At 50.7% G+C, this 15,925-nt stretch overlaps 1 protein-coding gene across 4 annotated transcripts in view; it reads left to right on the top strand.

Annotated features, from left to right (window-relative positions):
• RIMS3 (regulating synaptic membrane exocytosis 3) overlaps nucleotides 1–13,068 on the top strand; it is a 39,805-nt gene extending 26,737 nt beyond the window's left edge. For all 4 annotated transcript variants that reach the window (XM_060020241.1, XM_060020223.1, XM_060020214.1 and 1 more), the window contains 4 exons: nucleotides 3,171–3,283; nucleotides 5,811–5,912; nucleotides 6,250–6,389; nucleotides 7,105–13,068. In XM_060020241.1, coding sequence (XP_059876224.1) covers nucleotides 3,171–3,283; nucleotides 5,811–5,912; nucleotides 6,250–6,389; nucleotides 7,105–7,317 — 568 coding nt within the window. In that variant the 3' untranslated portion in view covers nucleotides 7,318–13,068. The remainder of the gene's footprint in view (nucleotides 1–3,170; nucleotides 3,284–5,810; nucleotides 5,913–6,249; nucleotides 6,390–7,104) is intronic.
• Nucleotides 13,069–15,925: the final 2,857 nt, after the last annotated feature.

Genomic DNA, 15,925 nt, shown 5'->3' with positions numbered 1-15,925 from the left:
GTCACAGGCACAGGGCTGGAAAATCTGCTTGGGTTTCCAGCCCAGTTATCTGAGTTCCTCTGTATCCCCGCCTCCCTCTGTCCCCCTCCCCTGGACACCCGCTGTCTGGACCCCAGTCTTCCTATTGCTGTGGGCCTCTGTCTCCCATCAGAATACCCCAGTGGCCCAGGAGCAGTTCATCCCATCGGTATGTTTCATGCCTCCCACCTCCCAAGACCTCCATACCATCCTGCTCCAGAGGAAAGGGTTGGAAAAGAAAATGGGATCCTAAAATCTTTTAAATCTGAAACAGTTGTTACAGCTCAGCTGAATGGAGTTCTCACAGGTGGACTTGCTTGGAGCTTAGGGCAGGAGTTTGGACTAGATCACTTTTTCAAACTGGATGATGACTTACAGGCAGGAAGTAAAATCTGTTGAGTGGGTCAAAACCAGCATTAGAAAAGGAAATAGGAAATTCAAATGTATCCCATGGAGGAAGGAAAAATTACCTTGTGAACTTTTCAACAGATAGATAGATAGATAGATGCACGTAGGTCTATGACGTTAAGTGTATTTCTTACATATGCATATGTGTTGCAGCCGAAAACTGGAAAGTCTCTGGGTTAGATATCCCCTTGGATCTCTTCTAAATCTATGAAATGATGGTTATATGATTAAGATTTTCTGAATCAGCTTCATCAAGGCCCAGTGATCTCAGGATTCTGTGGCTCTATTATTTAAATTCTATGATCACGCGTCTTGCTACTGAGCCTGCTCCTATGAATGTGAGTAGCTGCTAGGATTTACCGTATGCAGAATGGCACTTCAGATCAGTGCCTCTTACCCTGGGGTCTACCAGCCACTATCAGGCCAAAACCAGTGTCTCATTTAATACAACAACCCTGAGGGATGTTGGTACTACCATTATTTCCATTTTACAAGTGGAGAAACTGAGGCACAGGAAGAGGGTATGGTACCTTTCCAAGGTCACAGCTATTAAGTGGTGGTGGAGTTAGGATTTGAATTAAGGACATTTGACCCTAAAACCTTTTTTCACAATCTCCACGCTCTCTCTACTAAGCTCCTGAAATTCTGTGACCTCAAGAGTCTATGTTTCTTTTTGTTATAGTTGTTATCCTTTCTCTCTCTCTTTTTTTAATGGAAGTATAGCTGATTTACAATATTATGTTAGTTTCAGGTGTACAGGAAAGTGATTCGGTTATACGTATATATGTGTGTATATATATATTCTTTTGATTCTTTTCTGTTAGAGTTTATTACAGGATATTGAATGTAGTTCCCTGTGCTATACAGTAGGTCCTTGTTGTTTATTTTTTAATATAGTAATATGTATCTATTAATCCCATATTCCCAATTTATCCCTCCTTTCCTCTCCTTTGGTAACCATAAGTTTGTTTTCTGTGTCTGTGAGTCTGTTTCTGTTTTGTAAATAAGTTTATTTGTACTATTTTTTAGATTCCACATATAAGTAATATGATATCATATTTGTCTTTCTCTGTCTGACTTACTTCACTTAGTATGATAATCTCCAGGTCCATCCATATTGTGCTGCATTATTTCATTCTTTTTTATGGTTGAGTAATATTCCATCATATTCATTCATATATATATATATATATAATGTCACATCTATATATATATGATATATATATATGTATCACATCTTCTTTATTGATTCATCTGTTGATAGACACTTAGTTGGCTTCCATATCTTGGCTATTCATTTAACCTTTTCAGATCCCATTATCCTAAAAATGTGATATTAGGCTATTGCAGACTGTGGCCAATAAAAATGGATGGGCCTTGAAGCCCCTTCCTGGGGTGTGAAGGTTGAGGCTGGTAGAGGAGAGACACATGTCCTTTCCAATAAGTGTATGTAGCCTGTCTCCCCTTCCTGCCTGTCTCTGGCCAAGAGGGACTCAGGCCAAATGGTCCAACAGGGGATTCGTTCTGGGACAACATTTTCTCTCTCTAGGCAGGAGCCTGGGCTATTCTAGGAGATCTTAGAACTTTCTTTGGTCCATTGTAGCCTCTGGGCAGTTCTGGGCCAGCCCTCCCTCACCTGTCCTTTCTCTGCTGGCCTCCCCAGAACATAGGCTTGAGGACATGCAAAAGTAGCACATTTCCCGTGATGATCACACCAACAGCCGCAGTAACTACCGCTGATTGTTTCCTGTTTGTCTGGAGCTGCTCCTGCGCCATCTGCCCGAATCCTCACCATCACCCTGTATGAGTTGGGTTTTATCTCTGTTTTTGTTTTTTTTTTTTTTTTGGCGGTACGTGGGCCTCTCACTGTTGTGGCCTCTCCCGTTGCGGAGCACAGGCTCCGGATGCGCAGGTTCAGCGGCCATGGCTCACGGGCCCAGCCGCTCCGCGGCATGTGGGATCTTCCCGGACCGGGGCACGAACCCGTGTCCCCTGCATCGGCAGGCGGACTCTCAAACACTGCACCACCAGGGAAGCCCCCTCATCTCTGTTTTGTAGGCAAGGCAAGCCTCTTACCATTTGGAGCCTCTGTTGTCTCATCTGTAAAACTGGATAATAGCTCCTGCCACCCACAGTGGTGGTAAGGGTTAAATGATACAGTGGAGCATTTAGTGTGCTGTTGGCATCTGGCCAAATTTCAATCACTGTCAGTTTTTTCTGTTACTATATCCAGGCTCCCCACAGCCATGGGCCACCCACCATCGCTTGTCATTAATTTCAAACCTGTAATTGTGTTATTTTGGTCTCAGTTGCTGTTTGGGATACCACCTCACATTGTTGACTTGGATTTCAAACTTATAGTCAACTAAAACTCAGCTCTTAGAACTTGTTCCAGGCGTTGAAATTTCTGGCCTTTGTCTCTGGTTCTTGGCATTAACACCCCCTGGTGAGGACGCACGTGTCCAGCAAGCCCTGCCTTTTCAGGGTCGCCTTAGAAATTCTGGCGCTTGAGGATTAAATACCATGATTATGTATGTTTATTAGTCTCTTTTCTCAAGTGGCATCGGAGTATTTTTCTTTAATGTGCAGAGATGAACAGTTCTGTTTGACCCCAGCCATAGTAGTACACTCGCACGTTGTAGAGGGGAGGTTGAGGCACAGAGGGAGTGCCCAGTGCCCCAGGGGCAGAACCACTGCGTCCCGCCATCCAGATGCCCTCAAGCATCTCATGCCTCCTTCTCCAGGTTCATATTCCCCACCACCCGGCTTGGAGGTGAAAGCCAGTTCAGCGATTTCCTGGATGGCCTGGGACCAGCCCAGATTGTTGGGCGACAGACGCTGGCAACGCCACCAATGGGTGAGTCTTCTCAAGGGCAGGGTGAGTGGGGCAACGGCAGCCACGCAGCAGGAAGGGTGAGCTCAGCGGGGGCCCTGCGTGATGCGATGCAAGCAGCAGAAAGGGGTCCTCGCTCAGGCTTTTGTGCCAGTGAGGAGGAGTCAGTATGCACACTCCTCAGTCCCTCCCGCAGCAGAGAGGAGAGGGTTCCAGCCTTTCTCCGCCAGCCGCCCTGCAGCAGCTTTTCCAGCACATTCCCTCCCTCGCATCACCACACACTCACCCACTCTCTCACCGCCTACTGTGTGCCCAGCTGTGCTAAGTGCCAGGCATAAAATGGTGAACAAAAATCATCATGGCATTGACATCCATGGAGTCTGCTCCATCACTGATTATCTGTGGGACCTTGGCCAAGTCACATCCCTTCTTTGAGCCTCAGTTTCCTCATCTGTAAGATGGGAATAATAATGCCTGCCATAGTTCTGCGATCTAAAGACAATGTATTGAGTCCCTATTTGATGCTTTGCATGAAATATTTCATTTACGCCTTAGGAACCGTGTCTGATTTGACTTGTTACTTCTAACAGTGCCTGGCACCTAGAAGACTTTTAGTAATTTTCTCATCCTTCTTCTCTGCAGCTAGGAAGTACTCCCTACAGTCTATTCTTGGTCCTTTTAGCTGCAGTTCTGGCTCCCTCCCTCTCTCTCTCCCTTAGATCCTGGCTGTGTTGGCTTCAAGCAGCAACTCCCAGGCTAGCTTCCCCAGAGATGCCTCCTCACCTCCACCCTTCCTTTCCCATCAGTCTGACCTGAGCAGTGTCTGACCTCAGCCCTCACATAGACAGTGTCTAACCTTTGACCTCACAGCAAATGAGGAAGTTGAGTGCAGTGGAGCTAGCATTCCATTCCAAGCCAGGACTCCTCCCACTGTACTGCCCTGTCTTCCTCTAAACTGCTCACACAGGAGCCTTTGTCTGCTGGAAGAGGGGTCCACGGGGACCCTCAGAGGGTGAATGTCAGCTCCCACTGGGCTCTTGGGTGGGATTTGGCTAATCCCCAGCCCTTGCTTTCAGACTTTTTTTTTTTTAATTTATTTATTTATTTTTGGCTGGGTCTTCGTTGCTGTGAAGGGGCTTTCTTCATTGTGGTGCACAGGCTCCTTGTTGTGGTGGCTTCTCTTGTTGCAGAGCACAGGCTCTAGGCACACGGGCTTCAGTAGTTGTGGCACGCAGGCTCAGTAGTTGCGTCTCATGGGCTCTAGAGCGCAGGCTCCATAGTTGTGGCGCACGGGCTTAGTTGCTCTACGGCATGTGGGATCTTCCCGGACCAGGGCTCGAACCTGTGTCCCCCGCACTGGGGGGCGGATTCTTAACCACTGCGCTAGCAGGGAAGTCCGTTTTCAGGCTTTCAAGGGCTTGGATAGTCTGCTTTGGGCCAAGGGCTGGGAGGCAGTGGGAGGAACCAGCCGCTTCCACAAGGCTTATACGGCCATCACAGCCTAGAACACTTGTGTGTGGTGCCCCCTGGTGTCCTAAACTGGGAAGGACAGGTTTGCCTTGGCTCACCTTGTTAGAGATGTTACAGTGAGACGTGGAGATTAATTCCTGAGACCTCCCCCTCCCTATTCCCCATGGGGAGGTCAGGAATAGCTAGAGGGAGAGGGATGAATTCCAGGATGTCTCCTGAAAGTCATAAATCCCCATCTTCCAAAGTGTGCAAATACAAACAGTTGCTGTTGCATGACGGCTCAGAGAATCTAAAACGGGTGGCTAAACCCAAAGTCTGGCCCATTTCAGTTTTTCTGCATCAGGCTTATGATTCTGCACCCCTTTGAAGGACGTCCCAAGTGACTAGTGCAGAATTGCAAATTCTGCTAACCTGTGTCAAACAAAGCCAAAGAGTTCTAGAAGTCAGACGACTGATATGACTCCACACACAGAACTTGCCCCAGCTGGATAATCCATTTTGTGGGGCACAGAGAGGAGTTCTCACTCTGTGCTCCCGGGACATCTGCTGCCTTCCCCCCATCCTTTATCAAGGGTACGAGCAGGCCCTCATTTCCAGGACGTGCCTCATGTCCTGGGCAGGCTTGTATCTCAGCGTCTCTCCAAACTGATATCCTTTAAATATTTGTTTGATGTTTATTGAGGGGAGTGGCTGATGACCACTGTGCAGAAGGTGAAGAAGAGCTACTGAGCCCACAGCCTCCCCTCTGTCTTCCTGACACAGGAAGCTCTGTCCCCAAACTTGCTATTCTGCTCGGTGAAGCAGAACACCCCTCCACCGCCCATGACCAGGCTTACATTTGTTGTTCCCCAAACAGGCCCCTTGAGGGTCATGCCCCCATCCCACCGTAAGGGCCCTGTCAAAGCATTTCTCAGCTGCTTTAACGTGGTCTCCCGAGAGCAGCTCCGGCGCGTACAGTTTTGTCCATCTTGTGCCCTTTCCAGCGCTGGAACATCCTCTGCAGACTGGCATGCTGCATGGTGGCTGGCCGGCCTGCCCCTTGGTCTGGCTCTGCCTGAACTGTCCCTCTTCTCCCTTGCAGGGGATGTACACATTGCCATCATGGACCGGAGCAGCCAGCTGGAGGTGGAAGTGATTGAGGCTCGGGGCCTGACCCCCAAACCAGGCTCCAAATCGCTCCCAGGTGAAGCAGATCAGCTGGGAGAGGGATTTTGGAAACGAGGTCCTGCCAGGGAGGGATGTACAGCTGAGTTCTGGGTCTAGAGAGTCCCAGCTCCCCACTGGCCTAACCAGTATTCTCAACACTGGAGTCACGGATTGCCTGGAAGGCCAGTGAGTGGGGGGAGGGGGAGGGGAGGATGGAAGAGTCGGTGTTGAGCCCATCTCTCCACCTGCTGTCTGCTGGTCAGCTCAGCCAGCTCACCCTGCTCCCCTCCAGGATCACATGGAGGTTAGGGGATGGGCAGGCCACAGCAGTCTCCCCTGGACACCTCCCCATCCTGCTCTCTTCCATCCCTCAGCCACCTATATCAAGGTTTACCTACTTGAGAACGGGGCCTGCTTGGCCAAGAAGAAGACAAAGGTGGCCAAGAAGACCTGTGATCCCCTGTACCAGCAGGCTCTGCTCTTTGACGAGGGGCCCCAGGGCAAGGTGCTGCAGGTGAGTGTCATGGGGCCAGTGGGGCGGGGCAACTCTCAAAGACTGTAATTTAAAATTTGTCTTATTTATGATTTATCTTGTGCCAGACGCATTAAATATGCTTTACCCATTTTTTGTTACAACCTGGTGAAGGTGTTTTTCTCCCTGTCAATTCATAAGGACACCAAGGTTCGAGGGAATAACTCGGTTGCCCCCAGGTTGCACAGCTGGTAGGTAGAAGCAGGGTTTGACCACCATCTTCTTCCACCTGGTGCTAATGTTGATTGTCCCACTGTGATCCAGCAGCAGAGCGGGAGCTGTGACCCAGGTCCTGGACTCTCAGTCTGCTCCCCACTCAGGAAGGTTGTCATCTGGGATGCTGAGAAGCTCTGGAAGTCAGACCCAGGTTCTAATCCCAGCTATGCCACCAATTACTGTGTATCTTTGGGTTAGTTAATTAACCTCTCTGAGATACATTTCCTTTTTGTAGAAATAATAATACCTAGCACGTCTACCTAGATGGTTGTAACAGCTGAGATAACGTATATAAAGCCTGTAGGGTCGAGCCTGGCACATCTTAAGTGCTCGGTAAGTTGCTGCCCAAAGTCAGTGTGAGTTCTGCCTCTCTCTGTCCCATCTGTGCCCTGGCAAAACTTCTACATGGTTCCTGGACCCACTGCCCAGCCCTGGAGTTGGAGATGTGGCTCAGCTCCTCTCTCTTCCTCCCCACTGGCAGGTGATTGTCTGGGGAGACTATGGCCGCATGGACCACAAGTGCTTCATGGGCATGGCCCAGATCATGCTGGACGAGCTGGACCTGAGTGCCGCGGTCACCGGCTGGTACAAACTCTTCCCCACGTCCTCAGTGGCAGACTCTACGCTCGGCTCCCTCACCAGGCGCCTGTCCCAGTCCTCCCTGGAGAGTGCCACGAGCCCCTCAGGCTCCTAAGGGCCTCAGGAAGAGGCCTGGATGCAGTGTGGGAAGGGGTGCTGCCACCCCCCGTCTCCTCCCCTGTACATAGTCTTCACGTCTTTCTGGACCCCTTGCCTTGCTGCATGCCTGTTGGCTACTGGGCCTGTCCCAGCTGGCAGTGGAGACTCTAGTATGTGTGCGTGTGTGTCTGTGTGTGTGTCTGTGTGTGACCATGTTAGATCTGTTCATTTGTCTGGGTGTATTTGGTCTTAGTGACTATATGGGCTGAAATCCACGTCTCTCTGTGTCTCGTTGTGAAGAAACCCAAAGGAGAGTTGCGTGGACGGGACTCCACTTGAGTCCAGGGGTGGAAGTGGGAGACGCAGCCATTGGTCCATCCCACCTGGTCCTAGGCTCAGGGCAGAGCCTGCGTGTCCCCACCTGTGCCTGTTCTTGGTGGTCCCTGCTTAGTTTTCTGTCTTGTTCTTTGTTCCACCTCTGCCTCTCCCAGCGCCTCTGCTCTTTTTTGAGGAATGTAGCGTCCACTGCAGCTGGCCACAGCGAGGCCCCTCTGGGAACCCTGACACCCCTCCTCTTCGCTGGGCACTCCGGCTGCTCTTCCCACCGAATGCATCCACAGCACGTAGCATCTCACCTAGCGCCCTGGCCAGGGCTCCGGGAGGCAGACGATGCCGGGCAGCTGAGGGCTTAAAGACCACTTTCTCCCTCGGGCCGGCGCCACCTCCTTCCTACAAGTGAGATTGAAGGAGGTGTCAGTTCCCAGGGTTGCAGGCCAGGTACCTTGGAGGAAAGTGCTGGTACCTCCCTTAGAATTGTTCACCTCCTGTTTCCCTCCAAGCCTCCTCACTTGCGACATGCCAAAGGAGCTCTCCCAGCGGACCCCAGGTGGTGTGGAGTGGACGGTCTTGACATGCAAGAGGTTGGCCTCATAGGGACGTTACCTGCCAAAGTGGGCAGCCCCTGGCGGCACCTGTGTCCATCCCAGTTCCTGAGGGTGGCCTTGTGCCCCTCTGGGCTCGTCCTGGAGGGGCCTGGCTTGTTGAGGATGTGCCCAGGGCAGGGCTGCTGGCAGGAATGAGGAGGGCTGGGGCTGACTTGCTCTGTGAAGCCTGTCCGACCTTTGGGGATTAGCTGCATGAAGTTGATTATTGGGGGCTCTATTTTTTTTTTTTTTTTCTCTTTTCCAGACCAGGGTCCATGTCTGGGAGCTCAGATTCACTGAGGCTTCAGCCTCCTGGCTCCACGGACAGCTTGGCTGTAGACTCTAGACCATCACGGTCACCAGCTCTGTATAAGCAATACTCCCCCCTCTCGGCCTCCCTGCCCCCTGCCCTCTGCCGCTGCCCTCTGGAGGGTAGCCTGGCCTGCTCTAGACACCGCGCCTGCCTCTGCTTTCTTTCCACCCTTGTCTGGTTGGAGCTTCCCAAAGCCACTCAAACCCTGACCTGATTGGACAGCTGGGTCCTGGGGGTGGGCACCAGGGCCTGGACTGGACCTTGTGAGATGTCTGCTGGGAATCCTGAAGTCTGGCTCAGGAGTGCCCAAATCTGTCCCTCTCCTTCCTCAGGTCTAGCATGAAAGGCAAGAGGTTGCCCAGGAGGTGGACACAGCAGCCCTTGGGTTCATGTCTGGTGGGGTGGAAAGAGGCAGCAGGAGGGGTCAAGGCCTGGGACAGGCTCGCGCTCTGCCTCTTCCCCAGATATCACCCCTGAGAGCTGCATTGACTCTAACCTGCATACGTGGGGATCCGTGGAGAGGTGCTTGGACTCCATCCATAAGCGAAGCCAGACGGGCCTGGGGGTCGATTCCGAGGCAGGCAGGTGGAGACAGAGGCTGAGACAGAGCCATCCCCACCGAGGGGTCCTTTCTGGCAGGAACCACATTAGGCTGAAGCCAGGGCCTGGCCACGTCCCTCCTGTGAAAACCAGGGGGAGAAGCCAGGTCCCCACTGGTCCTGCCCACAGACAAAAAGTGGGTGAGGGCAGTAAGGACAAGATAAGCTCCTGGGCTCCTGACTCCTGCTGGAGACTCCATTCCTGTATTATCATGGCGGGAACGCTTGTGTGTGTGGAGAGACAGCTAGGCTGAGTTTTCTCTTTCTGCAGAGATTCTCTCCTAGGGTCAGACTGGGTAACGCATGCATTTCTCATGTTTCTAAAATAAGGCAAAGGGCTCTGTGCTCCTAGATCCTAGGGTGGGGAGTGGGGGTGGGAACTCGCTTGCAAGAGCGTATTTCTGTGTCCTGTGGGTGACGCAGAGCAGCCACCCTCAGGATGGGTGAAAACCCTTGATGCCTTCGGGGTGGTGGGATGATTAGTGACCCACAGGATGGCGTAGACATTTGCTGATGTGGCACTGAGCGGTGATACGCAGACCGTGCGGTTACCCCCAGGGAACGGGGGTATCAGTGGGGGTGTCGCCCTCATTCCTCTAGAGGCGCAGGAAGACGGAAGGAGCTACCAGCAGAGGCTGCTGCTGGGGAGCTGAAGGCGGCTGGCCTCTTGCCTCTGAGGAAGGTTGGCTGGTGCAGGGAAGGTTCTAGCCAGAGGTGGGGCCTGACCTGTCGGTGACTTGGGCTGACCTGCCTACGGCCCCCAGCTGCCAAGACTGCCCAAGAGCTGGGCCACGCCACTGTTCCACCTCGATAGTGGGAAGTCATTCCCCACACAAGTTGATGTCGGGGAATTATTTTTAACCCTTTGTACCAAATTAAGTTACTAATCCCCACCTGGATTTTTCTCCCATGAGGGTAAAGTCAAGTGAGACTCCGTGTATGACGGTGGTGGTGAGTGGCTGGATTTAAGGGTCTGTCTGTCAGCCTCGTGGATGCAGGGGCTTGTTTGAAAAGCTGTTCTGGAGCTAGCCTGTCCCAGGAGAGGAGGGAGCACACGTGTGACTGCTGCCCTTCCCTGGAGCGGGCAGCCTCTGTCCCTTGAAGAAGGCATGGCGGGGAGGGAAGGAACATGATCCCCCCAGTGTCCTGACTCCACATGCCCTCTCCTTACCCCAGGGGACCCTGGGGCTGATGACAGGGTGGGCTCTTTGTCATTCCATCTTCCTCTGCTCAGGCAGGATTCGTGGAAGATGTGGCAGAGACAGCAGTGGTCCTGCAGCGATGCTGGGCTGAGGGCAGGAACCATGACAGATGATTCCGAACATCTGTCTTCACGTTTCTGCTCTGTTCAATCTGTCCCACTTCCTTCATAGACTCCTTCCCTAAAGGGAAGTCTGTGATGGGTCTTTGGTATGAATCAGGCTCCAGCAAATGGGGCCAAGTCTTGGTTCTTCCCTGAAGAATCATATCCCCTTTCTCAAGCCATCTCCTAAACTACTCCCCACCCAGTCTCTCCCCCCACCCAGCACTCCTAGGAAAGGAGCCCTCAGGAGGCTGTCAGTATGCAGCAAGCCCAGGCACTGCCAGCATTTCAGGGGGCCAAGAGAGAGGGTGTCTCTCTAGCTCACCACTCGTGGGATCACTGGTTCTCCCAGGGGCCTGACCCCAACCAGGGCAAGCATGCCTGAGCTCTTCTTTACTGCCAGCCTTGAGGAGAGCAGAAGCCTCACACCCCTTTCAAAGACGCTAGAGCCCTCCAAGGGTACTCTTTTGGAAATGAAATGTAGCACAATCTTAGACTGCGTTACCAGGAGCCCTGGCACGCAACCAGGGTTCTTGCTCCACACCCTGCTGTCCAGGAGATGCCGTGCTCCTCCCCCGCCAGGGCTCCAGAGCTCCTGATACCTCCGGTTCCCCATCTTCAGCCCAGAAAGCATCAGGGCTTCAGGAAAGCTGCTCTTCCGCTTCTTTGATTACTTCCTGCACTGTGCGAAGCCCGTGCAAGCAGTTGCCGCCTTTGCTTGGTGGCGGAGACAGGTGGCGTGTTCTTCAGGGCCAGGCGGTGGTCCAGCAGGGTTTCTGCAGTGGCTGCAAGGAGAGGGAAAAGAAGAGGCCTGCTGCCCTGCCGACTGCTCCCTTTCTCTTCCTCTCCCCGGAGTTTTCTTCTCCAATATCCTGACACAGAAAGAGGTTCTCTAAAATGCTGCTTCCTATACTGGATTACCGTTCACTGAATGATCAGGAAGGAGATAGGAATGTAGACTCATCCCTTGCCTTCTCCTTCAAGTCTGCTTTTCACTCAGGTCAGAAGAAATTGGGTCAAAACAAAACAATCATGACTGAAGGGCAGGGGAACCCCGCCCGATCCAGTGAGGCCTGATGGGGGCTGGATAAGCCTAGTCTGGCTGGGAAAGGGTTATTTTGAAAGAGTGCCTGAGCATCTCAGAGCGACGTCAGTGATGCCAAAGAGAGCAACTTGGCCTCCTCGGGCACCAGCTCTGCCAGCTGAGCCGCACACGTGCAGCTCAGGTGTCAGCATGCCCGACGGTGGGACCTTGTTCTCTGACAAAGGGCTTAATCTTTCCATGTAGCAAAGCAACTTCCCCTCCCCCAAACCCTGAGCTCAGGCTTTTGTGGGCCCAGCAAGGCTGTGCCTGTGAAGGAAACTGGCATTCCCGCAGAGGCCCAGACTGGCTTGGGGAGGATGCTCGTCAAAAAGCGTGAGTGTTACTGCTCTGGGAAAACCTTCCCAGGCTCTGATTGGAAACTTGGCCAGTAAGGACAGGAGCCTTCGCCCTCCCTGGGAGCTCACACTGATGCCAGGAAGGGTCCTTGGGACTGGGTTCCAGAGAGCTTGGCAAAGAGAAATGGGCCCTGGGAATTCCAAAGGCAACAGAGCATCCGCCCCAATGGCCAGTGGCCTGGACAGCTGGCTACGGAGAATCAAAGGCTATTATATGCAGGCCAGACTTGTGCAAGACTCCTCACTTTTCTGGGCCTCAGCTTCCTCATGTGCAAAACCAGAGCATTTGCTAGTTACTCCACGTTTCCCTCCAGGTTTTAAGTCTAATCTGGAGTTGATGAGGGTCGTGAGCCTGGTGCACCCGGCACCTGGCTCCACAGGCTGGTTCCTTCCAGACCCGGGTGCCCAGGCTGGGTGCAGGTCCTCACCCGTCCATGCCCAGATGCTGCTTCTGACAAGAACTCTGGGAATCCTAACAGACTCTTCTTCCACCTCTTCCGGGTTTGTTGTTGTTTTCTTACGTAATGAGATTAATTAAGGCTTGTCTACAATGGACTTTTCCCAAGGTGCTGATGTGATGTCACAACCTCAGATGCATCCTGCGTAGGTCAGTATCCCCACCAGCAGATGAGGCTGGGTTGGTCCTCATTTCTGCTTCTAGAATGAGACAACGGGAGAATTTTAAAGGGAGATGCTCTCTGATGGGAGGAGAGAGGGAACTTATTTCCCTTCAAAGTATTTTGCTTCTTGAAACAAAAAATGACTCTTCTCCAGAATGTCTTTTACCAGACACCGTCTCAGCAGGCAGAGTGGCTGCTGCTTTCTTAGGAAAAGTTGGCCTGATTATTCCATCCACTCCTTTAGAATGTAAATTCATAGGAGGCAAGGACCCCTTTTTTAGAATTTCTAAATGCATCCTGCAAAGAGAGAGAGCAGATAGGGCCTGAGAAGCACACTGTTTAGATAAGAAGCAATTAGCCTTTTCTATCTGTGCTCTATACATTTTCTATGCGCAGCATCTTTCCAAACTCGTTGTGGCTCCCAGGTGGCAGGTGGTTGGATGGGAAGGACTGCCGGCTGTTTCTTACAACACTCTTGCCAATTCCCTTGAGGAGAAAATTCTTCACATGGCTTCTGCATGTACAGTATTTGGGCAGCAAAAAATGATTAAAGTCCGTTTGAAAATGGTTTCATGTGTTGCTTTCTGCAGATGGTTCTTAATTCTAGGAGAGAGAAAACAGGGTTCCAGGCGACTAAACAAGGAGGAAGAAGATGCCTTGTCTGAGAGGCAGAGAGAAGTACATTTCAGAAAAAGGCTGACCTGGGCTTCTGACTCCTGTTTGGGAAATCTGTTGCCGCAATGATGTCATTGGGCCATGGAATCTGACTGTTCCAGGCAGCTTCCTGGCTCTGTCTCCCAGGATCCCTGCTTACAAGCCCTCAAAGCCTTCTATTCCCACAGATTCCACAGAGGATGCCCAGAGCCAAATAGAGGGAAAGATAAGGTGGAGCTAAGGCCACTGCTTTTGACCCACTGCTGCTTTCTGAGCTCTTGGGTCCAGTAGCTCTTCTCAGGCATGTGGCTGGGGTACTCTTGCTTATTTCAGCCACACCTGATATAAGCAGTAAACATAGCTGTTGACCTCCAGTGCTGTGACACCTGGAACACCCCTTCCTCTCCCTCGAGGAGGGACACAGCCACTTCTTGGCAGTGCCATTGTCCTCCTAGGACTGGGTCTGGGAGTACAGAAGATGGACAAAGTATAGTAATGTCATAGCACATGCTTGCCGGGGGAAAGGCTGACATCTGCCATCCCAAGAGCCCTTCAGAGTGACCTCCACTGCTTTGGCTCTGGCCCTTGGCCTTGCAGTTCCAGTGGGCTCCACCTCTAGATGTAAGGCCCGTGAGACCTATATGTAAGCTCTGGTGCTCCCCAGGTTCTGTCTTTACTTCTTTCCCACTTCTGCTCTCGGAGACATCTCATGCACTGTCATGAATTTAAGAACTTCTGTGCTTCTAGCCAGTAAAATTTTCAAAAAAAGGAAGAAAAGACAAGAGGGACAGACAAAAACTGAGATCCAGAGAAATTCTTCAAACAGAAGGAATATTGTACATAGCGCATAGGGTTTTGGGGGGATTCAAGTGAGGTAATATGTTTACAGTGCTCAGAACATGCCTGGCACATAGCATTTATTATGTTTGCTATTATAAAGGAAATGGTGGAAAGGCTGAGATGTAAGAAAGAAAAGTGAGCAAAGAAATAAGATTAGTAAATATTAATATATACATTATAAAACTATAATAATGCTTACTTTTTAAAATTAAATATACTAAAATATTGGAGAATAGTAGCACATAAATTGGTCCTTGGAACGTTCTTGGAGGCTAAACACATTGAATAACTTCAATCTTCCTTAAGTATCCATTCTAAAATCTAGAGTAAATACTGAGAAAATAGAAATAGAACCAAGTAGATTCAAAAATCCTAAATACAAACTATGAAGTCCAAGAGTGTACTAAAAAATGATACATCATGATCAACTGGTGTTAATCCCAGAAAACAGGGGTGGTTCATTAGATAAATTCACTGTAATTCACCACGTCAATAGACTAAAGGAGAAAAATAATTATCCTAATGCAGAAAAAGCATTTTATAAGGTTTAATCCTATTTGTAATAAAACTACTGGCAAATAGAAGGTAACTTTCTTGATTCTATAAGAGACATGTACCAAAAAACCTATAGTAAATATTATGTTAATGAAAACACTTAACATATTCTAAGACCAATGAAAGGAGAATCAATGATGTTTCTTGGACCTGTCAGAGAACTGATGTTGCAAGGCAAACTGCTACCTTGAAATCTGGAAAGACAAGCATGTACAGAGAATTAGAGCTAGTATATGCTTACCAGGAGAACCCACTGGAGCCAAACACTGATGGAACACTTAAATGTTAATATTAACTAATTGCTGGAGGCTGAGTGTGGACTAGTTTGAGATGACAAACAACTGGAGGCTGGGAAGGGGTGCACATGTTGATGGACTTTTTCTCTAGGCATCTACAGTAAAGACCTGAGAAAGACCTAGTGGTTTTATCAGGGGGAGGGGAAGCGAAAAGTTCTGGAAAACATCCAGAGCCTCCTCCATGACAAAAGCCTCCTCTCCAGGGAAAACACTTAACCAGAGCCCACCCTACCCTGGAGAAGGGCTTTTTCCCCATTCTAGGGCCCTCTAGATTTCCTGTCTCACCTAAGGGGAAAAGAAAAGCTAAGAAACACCTGTGAAAAAAATCACAACACAGGGAAATAGACCCATTAAAAGAGTGAAGTGCGGGCTTCCCTGGTGGCGCAGCGGTTGAGAGTCCGCCTGCCGATGCAGGGGACACGGGTTCGTGCCCTGGTCCGGGAAGAATCCCACATGTCGCGGAGCGGCTGGACCCGTGAGCCATGGCTGCTGAGCCTGCGCGTCCGGAGCCTGTGCTCTGCAACGGGAGAGGCCACAACAGTGAGAGGCCCGCCTACCGCAAAAAAAAAAAAAAAAATTGAGGTGCAATCATATTATAGAATGCTTCCTCTGCCCCACAGCTTATCCCCATATGAACAGGGACCTAGTGGCTTACAGTTGAAATAGCTGTAAGACACAGCCTCTGAGAGAAGCCCCAGACACAGCCTCTGAGGGAAGCCCCAAATCAAGAGGTGGAAATAAAGGGGCTTCCCTGGTGGCACAGTGGTTAAGAATCTGCCTATCAATGCCAGGGACACGGGTTCGAGCCCTGATCTGGGAAGATCCTGCACGCCGCGGAGCAACTAATCCTGTGTGCCACAACTACTGAGCCTGTGCTCTAGAGCCCTCGAGCCACAACTACTGAAGCCCGAGTGCCTAGAGCCCCTGCTCCGCAACAAGAGAAGCCACCGCAATGAGAAGCCCATGCATCGCAACAAAGAGTAGCCCCTGCTTGCCGCAGCTAGAGAAAACCCACGTGTGGCAACAAAGACCCAACACAGCCAAAAATAAATAAAATAAAAATAAATAAATTTATTTTAAA

Source organism: Delphinus delphis, chromosome 1, assembly GCF_949987515.2.
Source record: "Delphinus delphis chromosome 1, mDelDel1.2, whole genome shotgun sequence".
Taxonomy (NCBI): domain Eukaryota; kingdom Metazoa; phylum Chordata; class Mammalia; order Artiodactyla; family Delphinidae; genus Delphinus; species Delphinus delphis.
Note: the sequence above shows the minus strand (reverse complement) of the source record. Positions and strands in the feature narration are given on the sequence as shown.